The sequence below is a fragment of the Choloepus didactylus genome, chromosome 18 (genome assembly GCF_015220235.1).
Source record: "Choloepus didactylus isolate mChoDid1 chromosome 18, mChoDid1.pri, whole genome shotgun sequence".
Classification (NCBI taxonomy): domain Eukaryota; kingdom Metazoa; phylum Chordata; class Mammalia; order Pilosa; family Megalonychidae; genus Choloepus; species Choloepus didactylus.
The window spans coordinates 34,318,234-34,336,794 of NC_051324.1; the positions used below are offsets into that span (position 1 = coordinate 34,318,234).

The 18,561-nt window shown below is 36.7% G+C and overlaps 1 protein-coding gene and 1 non-coding gene across 7 annotated transcripts in view; one reads left to right on the forward strand and one right to left on the reverse strand.

Moving 5' to 3' along the window:
• The window catches only part of BCAS3 (BCAS3 microtubule associated cell migration factor), a 799,405-nt gene that overhangs the window by 247,262 nt on the left and 533,582 nt on the right, over positions 1-18,561 (forward strand). For all 6 annotated transcript variants that reach the window (XM_037808130.1, XM_037808128.1, XM_037808132.1 and 3 more), the window contains exon 8: positions 7,227-7,334. In XM_037808130.1, coding sequence (XP_037664058.1) covers positions 7,227-7,334 — 108 coding nt within the window. The remainder of the gene's footprint in view (positions 1-7,226; positions 7,335-18,561) is intronic.
• Positions 1,366-1,427, reverse strand: LOC119515077. The gene has a single exon (XR_005212972.1). It is a non-coding gene; the product is annotated as a U7 small nuclear RNA (small nuclear RNA).

Consider the following 18,561-nt stretch of genomic DNA (forward strand, 5'->3'; position numbering starts at 1 on the left):
GTTACAGTTCTACAGTTTCAGTTATTTCCTTACTCATATTCAAAAAAGTAATGTCTTTCAAAGTATGATTTAACAGATATATAGGAAATTTCCAAAGTTGTTATGAGTTATAGTACCATAGTTTCAGTTATTTCCTTATTGTGAAATACAATATATATACAAAAAGGTGATAGTTTTCAAGTTACAATTTAACAAGTAGCTATAGAACAAATTTCAAAGGATGGTGTATTAGTTAGGGTTCTCTAGGGAAACAGAATCAATGAGAGGTGTCTCCGACTATCAAATTGTAAAAGTGACTCATGCAACTGTGGGTATGCACGAGTCCAAATTCTGTAGAGCAGTCAACAAACTGTCAACTCCAAGGAAGATGTCTGATGAGCTCCTCAGGAAACGAACTGGCAACTTCGACGATCTCCTCAGGAAATGAACTGGGATCTTCAATGAACGTGTTCGATGAACTCCTCAGGAAACGAACCAGCAACTTTGACGAACTCCTCAGGAGATGCTTCACTGGGTAGCCGAAGTAGTGAAGGTCCTCTATGTGTCCTGCTTATAAGTCTTCAACTGATTAATTGGATTAAATCCAGCCAATTGCATTCTCTCATTGTGGAAGGCATGCTCTTTGGTGAGTCATCAGTCACAGCTGCAGTGAATTGACTGATGATTTAATAAACCAGCCTGTTGGTTTATTAACCAGCCTCAAACATCCTCACAACAATTGTTAGGCCAGTGTTTGCTTGACCAGACAGCTGGGTACTATCACCTGGCCAAGTTGACGCATGAACCTAACCATCACAGATGGGATGTGTTAGGCCTAGATATCCCTTAAGATCGGGAAAGTGGTTAAACCAGAGGATGGGGTAGCACCAGAAAAGATGGAATTTAACAAAGGATTATGAATACTGAATATATAATTTTCTTTTTCTTAGTTGCTAGGGTATTAGAATAGTTAGAAGGAAAGAAGTGAAATGGTGAAACTGTAACACATAGTATGTAGTCTTTTATATCTGGCTCTTTTTCACTTAATAGTTTTGTGTTTATCTATGTTGTATGGATGAGTAATTCATTTTTATTAATTTTGAAGTTGTATTCCATTGTATTAATATATCACAATTTATCCATTTACCATTGATGGACGTTTAATTGTTTTCAGTTTTTTTTCTTATTAATAACAAAATAGTTAACAAAATGCTGTGGCATATAGTAAGGGTATGTTTTTCAAAGTGACTGTATGGTTTTCTATTCCCAACAGGGATGTATGAGAGTTACAATTCCTTTACATTCTTGTGACCACTTGCTATTGTTAGTCTTTTGTATTAGCCATTCTAGTGGGTGAAGTGGCATCTCAGAGTGGTTTTTTTTTTAAAGGGTTTTCCAGCTAAAGCGAGAATACCTGTTAGACAAATTCTAAAAGAGCTGTAACACATTTTAGTGGTTTCATTTTGCATTTCCCTAATGACTATATTGGTGGTATCATGATTTATTTTTATATGCTTTGTCACATAATGGCTTGTATGATGTAAGGGACAATTTTTTTTTTCCTATACAAATGTCTGATTCTTTTAGCACCATTTATTCAAATGATTATCCTTTTTCATTTAATTAAATTGCACCTTTAATAAAAATCAGTTGACCATATAAGTGTGGTCAGCCATAGATCAGTACCATATTATCTTGATTATTGTAGCTTTGTAATACTTTTCTGTGAATTTTCTTATTCTCGTTATTTCATATCAGTGAGATCATACAGTAGCGGTCCTTTTGTGTCTGGCTTATTTCACTCAACATGATATCTTCAAGCTTTATAATACTTCTTGACCATGTAAAGTAAGTCCCTTAGTCATGTTCTTTAAATCTTCAGAAAGATTTAAAAATTGACTTGTAATTTTCTTCAAAAACCCTTCATATAATTTTTTTTCAATGGCTCATGTAACAATTTTATTTTAAAATGCCATTATTTATAATATACCATAAATCACATCCTTTGCAACTATTTGCAATTATTTTCAAAATTGGTAAATGTCAACTAAAAATGTGCAAGGGTAGTACCTAGTTTTTTTTTAATGGACATTTTTTTATTGAGGTAAAATTCACACAACATGAAATTAACCACTATTTAAAAATCTATAGTTGAGTGACTTTTAGTACAGTAACAGTGTTGTGCAACCATCACCTTTATCTAGTTCTAAGACCTTTCTGTCACCTCAAAAGGAAACCCTATACCCATGAGCAGTCACTCTCTTCCTCTTTCAGCCCCAGCCCCTGACAACCCCTAGTCTGCTTTCTGTCTATATGGATTGATGTATTCTGGATATTTCAGATTAATGGAATCCTACAATAAATGACCCTTTGTGTCTGGCTTCTTTCCCTCAGCATAATGTTTTTGAGGTTCATCTTCGTAGTAGCATGTATCAGAACTTCATTGCTTTTTATGGTTGAATAATATTCTGTTGTATGAATATACTGCATTGTATCTATCAGTTCACCAGTTGATTGGTGTTTGGGTTGTTTCCATTTTTGGCTGCTGTGAATAGTGCTGCTATCAATGTTTGTGTACAAGTTTTTGTTTGAATATCAGTTTTCAATTCTTTTGGGTATATACCTAGTAGTAGACTTGCCAGGTTGTATAGTAATTCTATATTTGACTTCTTCAGGACCACCAAACTGTTTTCCACAGTGGCTGCAACATTTCACAAGCTGACCAGCAATGTATTAAGGTTCTACTTTCTTCACATCCTCATTAACACTTGCTGTTTCCCATTTTTTTATAGAGGGTGTTAAGTGGTATCCCATTGTGGTTTTGATTTGTATATTCCTAATGACTAATCATGTTGAGCATCTTTTCATATGCCTTTGGCCATGACTACCTAGTTTTTACAAAATTATTTTAGGAGATGTGTAAGCAATTGCATATGCAGACCATGGCTGTAGTTGGCCTAAGTCAATGTGTATTTGAGGATCTTGCCCAGACTGTCCATTGTTCTCCATCAGCATCATGCTAAGGCCCCACACCTTTAGGAGAGTTTGTCATCTAGAAATACAGAACGGAAAATAAAAAACTTCCTGCTCAGTGGGGTAACTTGAGAGCCTGTGCAGACTGAAACTACAACTAAAAAGTACAAACCCACTTCATTCTCTTTTATAAATGAGCCCTCTTCATTCTGAGTGCATTATTGTAAATGCTAGGATTTCAGGCATCAGTGTTGAAATTTGAATGCCTAAGTTAGCCCCTTTCACAGTGAGGTATTCATGCTTATTTGTTGGTTTGACATGGGAGCCAAAAAGACGTTTGGCTGTGTCAAATTGTGATTTTCACAGATATTTTTCAGTGGGAGTGATCTGTGAGACACATTTCTGTGTCAGGCTGGAAGAAGGGAGGAAATGAGGGGTCTGTGCAGATGAAGGGCTGCTAGGCAGGGAGCTGTGGAAATAACAGGAGAGGCTCATGTGTGCCCTAGGACAGTGTTTGGGGTAGATTGCTGGTTTGTTGAGTACAAAGATGGCATCTTAGTCCTGTATCTCTATATAATTTCTAATGTAGCACCTGGCACATAGTTCGTTCACCATAGATTTTTGCTGAATCTGATAGTTCACTGGTGATATCTATCCCATGATGCCTCTGTCAAGCTCCCTTGTCTCCTTAATGGGAATTAAGAAATAGACAACCTGGTTGTTTGTCCTGATCCACTCTCATTTCTGTTCATCTCAGTCTGATGTTCCCTAACAGCACCCCATTATCCCCTATCACTATGTCCTTTGGATCTTCGGCTTTATCATTAAAAATGCCTTCTTTATTTGATCATTATTTGTGATTTATAGATTCAACACAGTACCAATCAAAATCCCAGCAACTTACTTTGCAGAAATAGAAAAACCAATAATCAAATTTATTTGGAAGGGCAGGTGCCCCAAATAGCTGAAAACATCTTGAGAAAGAAAAAATAAAGTTGGAGGTCTCACACTACCTGACTTTGAAGCATATTACAAAGCTACAGTAGTAAATAGCATGGTAATGGCATAAAGATAGATATACTGACCAATGGAATTGAGTTGAGAGTTCAGAAATAGACCCTCTTATCTACGGACAATTGATTTTTGACTAGGCGGCCAAGTCCACTCAACTGGGACAGAACAGTCTCTTCAACAAATAATGCTTGGAGAATTGGATATCCATATCCAAAAGAATGAAAGAGGACCCTTATCTCACACCATATACAAAAATTAATTCAAAATGGATCAAAGACCTAAACATTAGAGCTAAGACCATAAAACTCTTAGAGGAAAATATAGGGAAATATCTTAAAGATCTTGTGGTAGGAGGTGGTTACCAAGACCTCACACCCAAAGTGCAAGCCATGAAAGAAGAAATAGATAAATGGGATCTGCTCAAAATTGAATATCTTTGTGCATCAAAGGACATTGTCAGGGAAGTAAGAAGGCAGCCTGCTTGATGGGAAACAATGTTTGGGAACCACATATCAGATAAGGGCTTAATAGCCAGAATATACAAGGACCTCCTAGTCCATTGTTTGCAATAGGTATATTTTTTCACATATACCCCTCTATTATTAACTTCTTATAATTGTATCATACATCTGCTCTAGTTCATGAAAGAACTTTTTTATATTTGTACAATTAATCACAGGCATTGTCTACCACAAGATTCATTGTTGTACATTCCCATGTTTAAACCTCCATCTTGCCTTCTGGTGACATACATGACTCTGAACTTCACCTTTCCACCACACTCACCCACCATTCAACACTGTTAATTATTCTCACAATAACATGATTTGGGATATTTGCCATCTTAACAATACTAAATCTCCCTGTCTAAGAACATGGTATATCTCCATTTATTTAGGACTTTGGTAAAATTGGCATTTTGTAGTTTTTGCATCTATATCTTGCACATATTTTGTTAGATTGATACCTAAGTGTTTAATATTTTTTCATGTTATTGAAAAATAAGTTATTTGAATTATCTATTTCTAGTATAAAAAACATGATTTTGTCTGTAAACTTTGAATTCTGTGACCTTGTTAAAATTCACTTACTAGTTCTAGTATTGTTCTTAGAGATTCTTTGGGATATTCTGCACACACAATGTTATAGATGTAAGGAGATGGCTTTATTTCTAACTTTGCAATCTGTATCCTTTTAATTTCTTTTTCTTTTTAAAGAACCAGGTTTTGGTTTCTTTGATTTCTTTTCTGTTGCTTACTCATTGAGTTCTGATGGTAATTTTATTTTCTTCATTCTACTTTCATTGGATTTAATTTGCTCCTCTTTTTCCTACTTTTTTTATGGTGGGAAGATTGATTTCTTCATCTGTCCTTGTGTCAAAAGCACAGTGTCTTTATTACTGTAACTTTATAATAAGTCTTATAGCATGTAATGCATTTCTATTTACGTTTGCTTTCCATATGCATTTTAGAATGAGGTTCTCATCTTTAAACCAAATAAACCCTGCTAGGATTTTGATGATAATTGGGGAGAATTGGCAATTGTACTATATTGAGTTTGCCAGGCTTTAAAGTTTTTTCCTCATATTTCCCATATACCAAATATCTTACACTTTCAATGTTTTGATTTTCATAATGGCCCTGTGTGTGATAATTTTTTTTTTTCATACAACATTTCTTTTTATTCATCTGCATTTGTTAACATATCTTTAAAGCAGAACAGGATTTGGGGACTACATTTACTTGGAGATTACTTTTGGTAAGGGCATGGCATACTGTGGCCATTTGGGATGTCTAGCTGGAGCTTGCATAAGAGAAACCTCCAGGATAGACTCTCAACTCTATTTGGGATCTTTTAGCCACTGTGAACTCAGCTTGTTACCTTTCTTTTTTCCCCCCTTTTGGTTAAGTTGGCATTTTCAGTCCCTCACTGCCAGAGCTAGGCTCATTCCCTCCCATGTTGCCAGGGAGATTCATTCCCCTGGGAGTCATGTCCCTCGTGGGGGTAGGTTAATGAATTTATTTGCGGAGTTGGGCTTAGAGAGAGAAAGGCCACATCTGAGCAACTAAAGACGTTTCCTGGAGGTACCTCTTAGGCATAATTATATGTAAACAGCCTCCTGTTTACAACCCTAAATTTCACAAGAGCAAGCCTCAAGTCAAGGGCTTGATTTATTAAGTAGTGGGTTCCTAACTTCTCTTAATATATATTCTATCCCAAAGTAAACACTCAGTTTCTTGCATTATCTTCACTTAGTTGTACAATCATCGTCACTCTCAACTTTAAACAATTATCATAACATAATACGTCCTAGAGCTTTTATCAGCTGCTAATTATTCATCCCTAGTATTAGTGTAGAGTTGGTAAGATATTCCTATTAAATATATTCATTAATACATAATGGGTAGTTTTTCCATACCACTCTGTTGTTAACCCTCTGTACCGTGTCATACCTTATAAGTATATCATGCTAATGCTTATTTAGGTTTTTAGTGCTACTCTGTGGGTTACATGCCTTTAAGCAACCATTTACAAACATGTTCACCTTCAGTGCATCACTGATACTTATAATCCCATTAACGAACCATAGTCACACTTGTTTTAAAATTTCCTTTTCAAGATGTTTGTTCTTACTATACAAAAATATAGGTGATATTTGTATATTAACCTTTTATCCAGTTACCTTGGTAAATTCACATATTAATTCTAATGGTTTTTCTATATTGTGGGGTTGTCTGTATTTTTCTAATTATAGAGTTTGTATTATTGGGGTTTGTTTTTAGAAAATCAAGTTCTCGGCTTTTTTTCTTCCTTATAGTAATTTCTTTTGTTACCTTATACACAGGACCTTCTGTGCATTGTTGAATGGAAGTTTTGATAAAGAGCATTGTTGTCAGTATTTCACAATTGTGTATGATGTTTGCTAGTTTTTGTTTGCTTATTTGTTTTAAGTTTGGTATTCTTTATCAGACATTTCTTATCATGAAGGGTTTTTAAATTTTATCAGATGCTTTTTCTCACCTATGGAGATAATCTTAAAAGAGTTTTTAAAAATATATTGTTCATTTGGGGAATGATATTGACCCACCACTTCCCAATATATTCCTGGAATGAACTCAAATTGGTTGGGATATATTATGATCCTTTTTTGTAAGATTGGAATCAATTTACTAATATTATTTTATAAAGGAAATGTAGAGTTTACTGCGCTTACCCCCCTTCTTTTTCTTTTTTTAATGATGGCTTTTTTCTTCTTTTAGCACAAGCCCTCCTTACTGCTGTGTTGATCTATATTCACTTCGTTCTGGGGAGATGGTCAAGTCCATTCAGTTCAAAACACCTATTTATGATCTCCACTGCAATAAGCGGTAAGTATTTTTTATCTGTCTGTTGTACAAGATAACATACCTACTGACATACAGTGCTCTACCAATTTCATTGACTTCTTTAGATTTTTTTAAAAAAAGAGAGAGATCTCAGGGAAGCACTTTCTGTATTCTGGTACGTGGAATAGCTTTTAAGATTTCTCGATGAATATTTTGAAAACTTCCAGTTTTGACCCATTTGTGAATTGCGAATTCATTTTAGTAGGTTATAACCAGCATTTTAAAAATGAAATTGGGGGAGGCGGGGCAAGATGGCAGACTGGTGAGCTGTATGTTTTAGTTACTCCTCCAGGAAAGTAGGTAAAAAGCCAGGAACTGCGTGGACTGGACACCACAGAGCAATCTGTCTTTGGGCATACTTCATACAACACTCATGAAAACGTGGAACTGCTGAGATCAGCGAAATCTGTAAGTTTTTGCGGCCAGGGGACCCGCGCCCCTCCCTGCCAGGCTCAGTCCCGGGGGAGGAGGGGCTGTCAGCTCCAGGAAGGAGAAGGGAGAATTGCAGTGGCTGCTCTTACCGGAAACTCATTCTACTGATTCAAACTCCAACCATAGATAGACTGAGGCCAGACACCAGAGACTCTGAGAGCAGCCAGCCCAGCAGAGAGGAGACGGGCATAGAAGGAAAACAACACGAGAAGCTCCAAAGTAAAAGCAGAGGATTTTTGGAGTTCTGGTGAACACAGAAAGGGGAAGGGCGGAGATCAGGCCTTGAGGCGCATATGCAAATCCCGAAGCAAGGCTGATCTCTCTGCCCTGGGCACCTTTCCTTAATGGCCCTGGTTGCTTTGTCTATTAGCATTTCAATAACCCATTAGATCTCTAAGGAGGGCCTTTTTTTTTTTTTTCTTTTTTTCTTTTCTTTTTTTTTTTTTTTTTTTTTTTTAAATCCTTTTTGCTTTTTCTAAAACAATTACTCTAAGAAGCTCAATACAGAAAGCTTCAAAGAATTGAAATTTGGGCACGTCAAGTCAAGAGCAGAACTAAGAGAGCTCTGAGACAAAAGGCAATAATCCAGTGGCTGAGAAAATTCACTAAACAACACAACTTCCCAAGAAAAGGGGGGTGTCCGCTCACAGCCACCATCCCGGTGGACAGGAAACACTCCTGCCCATCGCCAGCCCCATAGCCCAGAGCTGCCCCAGACAACCCAGTGTGACGGAAGTGCTTCAAATAACAGGCACACACCACAAAACTGGGCGTGGACATTAGCCTTCCCTGCAACCTCAGCTGATTGTCCCAGAGCTGGGAATGGGGAGCAGTGTGAATTAACAGAGCCCCATTCAGCCATCATTTGAGCAGACTGGGAGCCTCCCAACACAGCCCAGCAGCCCAGAACTGCCCTGGGGGGACGGCACTCACCTGTGACATAGCACAGTCATCCCTCAACAGAGGACCCGGGGTGCACAGCCTGGAAGAGGGGCCCACTTGCAAGTCTCAGGAGCCATACGCCAATACCAAAGACTTGTGGGTCAGTGGCAGAGACAAACTGTGGCAGGACTGAACTGAAGGATTAGACTATTGCAGTAGCTTTAAAACTCTAGGATCATCAGGGAGATTTGATTGTTAGGGCCACCCCCCCCTCCCCGACTGCCCAGAAACATGCCCCACATACAGGGCAGGCAACACCAACTACACACGCAAGCTTGGGACACCAATTGGGCCCCACAAGACTCACTCCCCCACTCACCAAAAAGGCTAAGCAGGGGAGATCTGGCTTGTGGAGAACAGGTGGCTCGTGGACGCCACCTGCTGGTTAGTTAGAGAAAGTGTACTCCACGAAGCTGTAGATCTGATAAATTAGAGATAAGGACTTCAACTGGTCTACAAACCCTAAAAGAACCCTATCAAGGTCAGCAAATGCCACGAGGCCAAAAACAACAGAAAATTATAAAGCATATGAAAAAACCAGACGATATGGATAACCCAAGCCCAAGCACCCAAATCAAAAGACCAGAAGAGACACACCTAGAGCAGCTACTCAAAGAACTAAAGATGAACAATGAGACCCTAGTACGGGATATGAAGGAAATCAAGAAGACCCTAGAAGAGCATAAAGAAGACATTGCAAGACTAAATAAAAAAATGGATGATCTTATGGAAATTAAAGAAACTGTTAACCAAATTAAAAAGATTCTGGACACTCATAGTACAAGACTAGAGGAAGTTGAACAACGAATCAGTGACCTGGAAGATGACAGAATGGAAAATGAAAGCATAAAAGAAAGAATGGGGAAAAAAATTGAAAAACTCGAAATGGACCTCAGGGATATGATAGATAATATGAAACATCCAAATATAAGACTCATTGGTGTCCCAGAAGGGGAAGAAAAGGGTAAAGGTCTAGGAAGAGTATTCAAAGAAATTGTTGGGGAAAACTTCCCAAATCTTCTAAACAACATAAATACACAAATCATAAATGCTCAGCGAACTCCAAATAGAATAAATCCAAAAAAACCCACTCCGAGACATATACTGATCACACTGTCAAACATAGAAGAGAAGGAGCAAGTTCTGAAAGCAGCAAGAGAAAAGCAATTCACCACATACAAAGGAAACAGCATAAGACTAAGTAGGGACTACTCAGCAGCCACCATGGAGGCGAGAAGGCAGTGGCACGATATATTTAAAATTCTGAGAGAGAGGAATTTCCAGCCAAGAATACTTTATCCAGCAAAGCTCTCCTTCAAATTTGAGGGAGAGCTTAAATTTTTCACAGACAAAGAAATGCTGAGAGAATTTGCTAACAAGAGACCTGCCCTACTGGAGATACTAAAGGGAGCCCTACAGACAGAGAAACAAAGACAGGACAGAGAGACTTGGAGAAAGGTTCAGTACTAAAGAGATTCGGTATGGGTACAATAAAGTATATTAATAGAGAGAGGGAAAAATATGGCAAACATAATCCAAAGGATAAGATGGCCGATTCAAGAAATGCCTTCACGGTTTTAACGTTGAATGTAAATGGATTAAACTCCCCAATTAAAAGATATAGATTCGCAGAATGGATCAAAAAAAATGAACCATCAATATGTTGCATACAAGAGACTCATCTTAGACACAGGGACACAAAGAAATTGAAAGTGAAAGGATGGAAAAAAATATTTCATGCAAGCTACAGCCAAAAGAAAGCAGGTGTAGCAATATTAATCTCAGATAAAATAGACTTCAAATGCAGGGATGTTTTGAGAGACAAAGAAGGCCACTACATACTAATAAAAGGGGCAATTCAGCAAGAAGAAATAACAATCGTAAATGTCTATGCACCCAATCAAGGTGCCACAAAATACATGAGAGAAACATTGGCAAAACTAAAGGAAGCAATTGATGTTTCCACAATAATTGTGGGAGACTTCAACACATCACTCTCTCCTATAGATAGATCAACCAGACAGAAGACCAATAAGGAAATTGAAAACCTAAACAATCTGATAAATGAATTAGATTTAACAGACATCTACAGGACATTACATCCCAAATCACCAGGATACACATACTTTTCTAGTGCTCACGGAACTTTCTCCAGAATAGATCATATGCTGGGACATAAAACAAGCCTCAATAAATTTAAAAAGATTGAAATTATTCAAAGCACATTCTCTGACCACAATGGAATACAATTAGAAGTCAATAACCATCAGAGACTTAGAAAATTCACAAATACCTGGAGGTTAAACAACACACTCCTAAACAATCAGTGGGTTAAAGAAGAAATAGCAAGAGAAATTGCTAAATATATAGAGACGAATGAAAATGAGAACACAACATACCAAAACCTATGGGATGCAGCAAAAGCAGTGCTAAGGGGGAAATTTATAGCACTAAACGCATATATTAAAAAGGAAGAAAGAGCCAAAATCAAAGAACTAATGGATCAACTGAAGAAGCTAGAAAATGAACAGCAAACCAATCCTAAACCAAGTAGAAGAAAAGAAATAACAAGGATTAAAGCAGAAATAAATGACATAGAGAACAAAAAAACAATAGAAAGGATAAATATCACCAAAAGTTGGTTCTTTGAGAAGATCAACAAGATTGACAAGCCCCTAGCTAGACTGACAAAATCAAAAAGAGAGAAGACCCATATAAACAAAATAATGAATGAAAAAGGTGACATAACTGCAGATCCTGAAGAAATTAAAAAAATTATAAGAGGATATTATGAACAACTGTATGGCAACAAACTGGATAATGTAGAAGAAATGGACAATTTCCTGGAAACATATGAACAACCTAGACTGACCAGAGAAGAAATAGAAGACCTCAACCAACCCATCACAAGCAAAGAGATCCAATCAGTCATCAAAAATCTTCCCACAAATAAATGCCCAGGGCCAGATGGCTTCACAGGGGAATTCTACCAAACTTTCCAGAAAGAACTGACACCAATCTTACTCAAACTCTTTCAAAACATTGAAAAAAATGGAACACTACCTAACTCATTTTATGAAGCTAACATCAATCTAATACCAAAACCAGGCAAAGATGCTACAAAAAAGGAAAACTACCGGCCAATCTCCCTAATGAATATAGATGCAAAAATCCTCAACAAAATACTTGCAAATCGAATCCAAAGACACATTAAAAAAATCATACACCATGACCAAGTGGGGTTCATTCCAGGCATGCAAGGATGGTTCAACATCAGAAAAACAATCAATGTATTACAACACATTAAAAACTCGAAAGGGAAAAATCAATTGATCATCTCAATAGATGCTGAAAAAGCATTTGACAAAATCCAACATCCCTTTTTGATAAAAACACTTCAAAAGGTAGGAATTGAAGGAAACTTCCTCAACATGATAAAGAGCATATATGAAAAACCCACAGCCAGCATAGTACTCAATGGTGAGAGACTGAAAGCCTTCCCTCTAAGATCAGGAACAAGACAAGGATGCCCGCTGTCACCACTGTTATTCAACATTGTGCTGGAAGTGCTAGCCAGGGCAATCCGGCAAGACAAAGAAATAAAAGGCATCCAAATTGGAAAAGAAGAAGTAAAAACTGTCATTGTTTGCAGATGATATGATCTTATATCTAGAAAACCCTGAGAAATCAACGATACACCTACTAGAGCTAATAAACAAATTTAGCAAAGTAGCGGGATACAAGATTAATGCACATAAGTCAGTAATGTTTCTATATGCTAGAAATGAACAAACTGAAGAGACACTCAAGAAAAAGATACCATTTTCAATAGCAACTAAAAAAATCAAGTACCTAGGAATCAACTTAACCAAAGATGTAAAAGACCTATACAAAGAAAACTACATAACTCTACTAAAAGAAATAGAAGGGGACCTTAAAAGATGGAAAAATATTCCATGTTCATGGATAGGAAGGCTAAATGTCATTAAGATGTCAATTCTACCCAAACTCATCTACAGATTCAATGCAATCCCAATCAAAATTCCAACAACCTACTTTGCAGACTTGGAAAAGCTAGTTATCAAATTTATTTGGAAAGGGAAGATGCCTCGAATTGCTAAAGACACTCTAAAAAAGAAAAACGAAGTGGGAGGACTTACACTCCCTGACTTTGAAGCTTATTATAAAGCCACAGTTGCCAAAACAGCATGGTACTGGCACAAAGATAGACATATAGATCAATGGAATCGAATTGAGAATTCAGAGATAGACCCTCAGATCTATGGCCGACTGATCTTTGATAAGGCCCCCAAAGTCACCGAACTGAGCCATAAAGGTCTTTTCAACAAATGGGGCTGGGAGAGTTGGATATCCATATCCAAAAGAATGAAAGAGGACCCCTACCTCACCCCCTACACAAAAATTAACTCAAAATGGACCAAAGATCTCAATATAAAAGAAAGTACCATAAAACTCCTAGAAGATAATATAGGAAAACATCTTCAAGACCTTGTATTAGGAGGCCACTTCCTAGACTTTACACCCAAAGCTCAAGCAACAAAAGAGAAAATAGATAAATGGGAACTCCTCAAGCTTAGAAGTTTCTGCACCTCAAAGGAATTTCTCAAAAAGGTAAAGAGGCAGCCAACTCAATGGGAAAAAATTTTTGGAAACCATGTATCTGACAAAAGACTGATATCTTGCATATACAAAGAAATCCTACAACTCAATGACAATAGTACAGACAGCCCAATTATAAAATGGGCAAAAGATATGAAAAGACAGTTCTCTGAAGAGGAAATACAAATGGCCAAGAAACACATGAAAAAATGTTCAGCTTCACTAGCTATTAGAGAGATGCAAATTAAGACCACAATGAGATACCATCTAACACCGGTTAGAATGGCTGCCATTAAACAAACAGGAAACTACAAATGCTGGAGGGGATGTGGAGAAATTGGAACTCTTATTCATTGTTGGTGGGACTGTATAATGGTTCAGCCACTCTGGAAGTCAGTCTGGCAGTTCCTTAGAAAACTAGATATAGAGCTACCATTCGATCCAGCGATTGCACTCCTCGGTATATACCCGGAAGATCGGAAAGCAGTGACACGAACAGATATCTGCACGCCAATGTTCATAGCAGCATTATTCACAATTGCCAAGAGATGGAAACAACCCAAATGTCCTTCAACAGATGAGTGGATAAATAAAATGTGGTATATACACACGATGGAATACTACGCGGCAGTAAGAAGGAACGATCTGGTGAAACATATGACAACATGGATGAACCTTGAAGACATAATGCTGAGCGAAATAAGCCAGGCACAAAAAGAGAAATATTATATGCTACCACTAATGTGAACTTTGAAAAATGTAAAACAAATGGTTTATAATGTAGAATGTAGGGGAACTAGCAGTAGAGAGCAATTAAGGAAGGGGGAACAATAATCCAGGAAGAACAGATAAGCTATTTAACGTTCTGGGGATGCCCAGAAATGACTATGGTCTGTTAATTTCTGATGGTTGTAGTAGGAACAAGTTCACTGAAATGTTGCTATATTATGTAACTTTCTTGGGGTAAAGTAGGAACATGTTGGAAGTTAAGCAGTTATCTTAGGTTAGTTGTCTTTTTCTTACTCCCTTGCTATGGTCTCTTTGAAATGCTCTTTTATTGTATGTTTGTTTTCTTTTTAACTTTTTTTTCATACAAGTGATTTGAAAAAAGAAGGGAAAGTTAAAAAAAAAAAAAAAAAAAAAAAAGAAAGACGCCAAACACGGGAAAAAAAAAAAAAAAAAAAGATGTAGTGCCCCCTTGAGGAGCCTGTGGAGAATGCAGGGGTATTCGCCTACCCCACCTCCATGGTTGCTAACATGACCACAGACATAGGGGACTGGTGGTTTGATGGGTTGAGCCCTCTACCATAAGTTTTACCCTTGGGAAGACGGTTGCTGCAAAGGAGAGGCTAGGCCTCCCTGTATTTGTGCCTAAGAGTCTCCTCCTGAATGCCTCTTTGTTGCTCAGATGTGGCCCTCTCTCTCTGGCTAAGCCAACTTGAAAGGTGAAATCACTGCCCTCCCCCCTACGTGGGATCAGACACCCAGGGAAGTGAATCTCCCTGGCAACGTGGAATATGACTCCCAGGGAGGAATGTAGACCTGGCATCGTGGGACGGAGAACATCTTCTTGACCAAAAGGGGGATGTGAAAGGAAATGAAATAAGCTTCAGTGGCAGAGAGATTCCAAAAGGAGCCGAGAGGTCACTCTGGTGGGCACTCTTATGCACACTTTAGACAACCCTTTTTAGGTTCTAAAGAATTGGGGTAGCTGGTGGTGGATACCTGAAACTATCAAACTACAACCCAGAACCCATGAATCTCGAAGACAGTTGTATAAAAATGTAGCTTATGAGGGGTGACAATGGGATTGGGAAAGCCATAAGGACCAAACACCACTTTGTCTAGTTTATGGATGGATGTGTAGAAAAGTAGGGGAAGGAAACAAACAGACAAAGGTACCCAGTGTTCTTTTTTACTTCAATTGCTCTTTTTCACTCTAATTATTATTCTTGTTATTTTTGTGTGTGTGCTAATGAAGGTGTCAGGGATTGATTTAGGTGATGAATGTACAACTATGTAATGGTACTGTAAACAATCGAAAGTACAATTTGTTTTGTATGACTGCGTGGTATGTGAATATATCTCAATAAAATGATGATTAAAAAAAAAAATGAAATTGAAGAGAATAGAAAACATCTGAGCAAACATTATTAGGTTAAGTATTATTTTGAAAAACATTCTTATACATAGAGTATAACACATATATATATAATGCATGTATTTCTATATGGTAACTGACTGGTTCATGATGTGAAATGTAATTTTCTTGTGAGACATCATCAAACCTCTTGAAGTGCCTGTTTCTGAATTGTAAGAACTTCTTTAAAGTAATCCTTATTTCTTTACACTTCACAATGGGCTAAAATAGGAACTAGATTGATTTTCCTTCCTTTAAATAGCTAGTTGAACTTCTACTATATAGTGTTGAACTTCTACCTGACCTCTAGTGATAATGAAGAATTAGTTTATATAACTATAGAACATTAGAACAGAAAGGAACCTTAGGAATCTTCTATTATTCAACACTTTCCTTTTAGGTTTGAGAATATTGAAGCACTAGTATAATAATTGTCTTTCCATCATCATGTATACAGACTATAAATCTTCCATCTCATCAAAGAAGCAAACACATTAAACATATCAAACTAAATATTTGCTACCATGTCAGTAAGTTCAAATGAAATAAAAGGACTTTCAGGTTAAATTTTAAAGAGATGCTTTAACAGTGACTTGAAAGTAAAACAAAGGGTAAAGACATGCCTGACAATCGAAACTAAAGAAAATAAGGGTTTTGATATTAATGGTAGAAGTAGTTGATTTCAAGAACAAAAACATGAATTAGAACAAAGAAAATGCCTTCAGTGGTAGTGTGAAATTCATAATAAGATCTATTTATTATGAATATTAAAGAATCAAATTGTAGCAAAAGGCATAAATTTATAGGAAATAGAAATACCAAATAGATTCTTGGTAGGATAATGTAATTTATCCCATGACACATCAAGTTAGTCAAAAATAAGAAATTGTATAGAAGAGTTAAATAACATTATAAAATGGGTGGACCCAGTAGATATAGATTTAACCCCCAAAACAACAATTATACCTCTTTTGAAAGTGTCTTTTGTGCTGTTATAAATTGGATTACATATTATTTAGCCACGAAGAAACTTGAAGACATTACAAAAAGAACATAAGATTCTTAGATCACAATTTCCTTACATTACAAATGCATAAATATATAAATATGACAGAAAACAGAAAAACAACAACAAAAACTCTACCTCTTATCTGTTTAAATTATTTGCCCAGTTTAAATCAAAGAGGAGATCAGAATCAAAATTCTATATTATCCAAAAAATAATAACAAAATAAAATATACATGTAAAATATGCTCAAAAATGTGTACCTTTAAATACCTAGATTGATAAACAAAAGTTTCTGGTTCTCTTTGGATAATTGTGGTTGCCTAAATCTGACTTGTTTCTAATTCTCCAAAAAGCTTACAGATCAATAAAAGGAGCATATAAGTTTTAGCCATAATTAATTATGCAACTTGGTAGCAAATACTATATAACTTTAGATTTTAAACCTGAGTCCAGTAGAACTTGTTTAAGATCCATGCAAGAGGTGACTACATGGCAGCAATAGTGTAGAAGAAAGGAATGGTGAGATTTTATTGGTGCAGAATAGAGATAAAGTCAACTGTATGTCACTCCCAGAAGCAGAGGGTCTTATCTTGAGAAGGCAATTGTGAGAAGAATCAGAGACCTTTAGTTTAAAGCACTGAAGAGTCAAAAGAAAGGGACTGGGAAAGTGTATAGGAACAGGAATGAAAACTACTTCTGGGAGTGTGGCAGATGGTTTTGAGGGGAATGTGTTTTCAAATAAATAAATGTAATAAAGGGAAGGTAGTTATTAAGTCTCAGTGAAGCAAGGTAGCAATGCTACTCAGTTGATTGATGATTCTCCCCCCCCCCCCCAAAATGTACCATTACTAGTCAGTAGTGGTCCAGGAGAAAGGGGAATGTGGGAATAAGTGGGAATCAAATGATAACAGTTAATGATCAAACCATTAGGAATTCCCTAAGAAAGGAAAAGGGAGAAAGAAATCCTCCCCTTCATAAAAGTGAAGAAAATATTCCACATTGTGAAGGGGAGCTGAGATCAATCATATCAGTCATATTAATAAATGCAAGTAAATTTAAATAATCTAGTCAAGAAAATATTTTCAGTTTGATTCAGTAAGCAAAGGAAAGGGTTGGTCTCCATGATATCTAAAGATATTTAAAATTAGAAACACAAAATATCCCTTCATGCTTGCATTGAATGAACAACTCATCAGATAAATAGAAACCGTTTTTAAAAAAGCAACAAATGGAACTTCTAGAATTAAAAAAATAGGATATATGACGTAAAAAATTGAATGGATGTACTTCAGTAGATGAAGAATAGACACGAAAGAAACTAGTCGACCGACTTCTAGATAAATGAATAAAAATTACACCGTCTGAAGAAGAGAGGAAAAGAAATTGATCAGGGCCTTTGGGAACATATCAGAAGGCTTAAAGGAAAGGACAGGGATGGGACAGAAAAAACTATTTGAAGACATATGACAAAATTTCCTAAGTATCATGTAGGACATAAGCCCACCTAACACCAAGTAGGATGAATAAAAAAACTATTCTAGGCACGCCATAGCCAAATTGGTGAGAAAAACAGCATGTTACATGTAGAACAGCCATTCAATGTACCCCGAACTTGACTGATAATGTAAGACAAGAAGTAATAGCACTCAGAAGAAATCTTCAAAATACACTCGTCTAACTACCTACCTTCTACCCATACAGTTAATGCAGTGTGTACATGAGGAGGAGGAGGTTTTAGGCTCTGTTGCTTCAATTGAGTGGTTTTTAACGTTTCATATTGTCTCATTTTTACCTATACCTTTCTATATAACAAATATAAACAAAAATGTAGCAAATTTATTATTCAATAATAATCTAGTAACAACAGGTACATCTGAAAAGAAGATATAAAATGTCCAATAAGCACTTAGAAAGGTGCTGTGTCATTAATCCAGGGAAATGCAAATTAAAATCACTAGGAAGTAACAGTCAAGACTCATTAGAATTACTCAAATTAAAAAGGCTAACAATGCAAGTGTTGTTGAGGATGTGGAGTAATTAGAAATTTCATACGCTAGTGGTGGGTG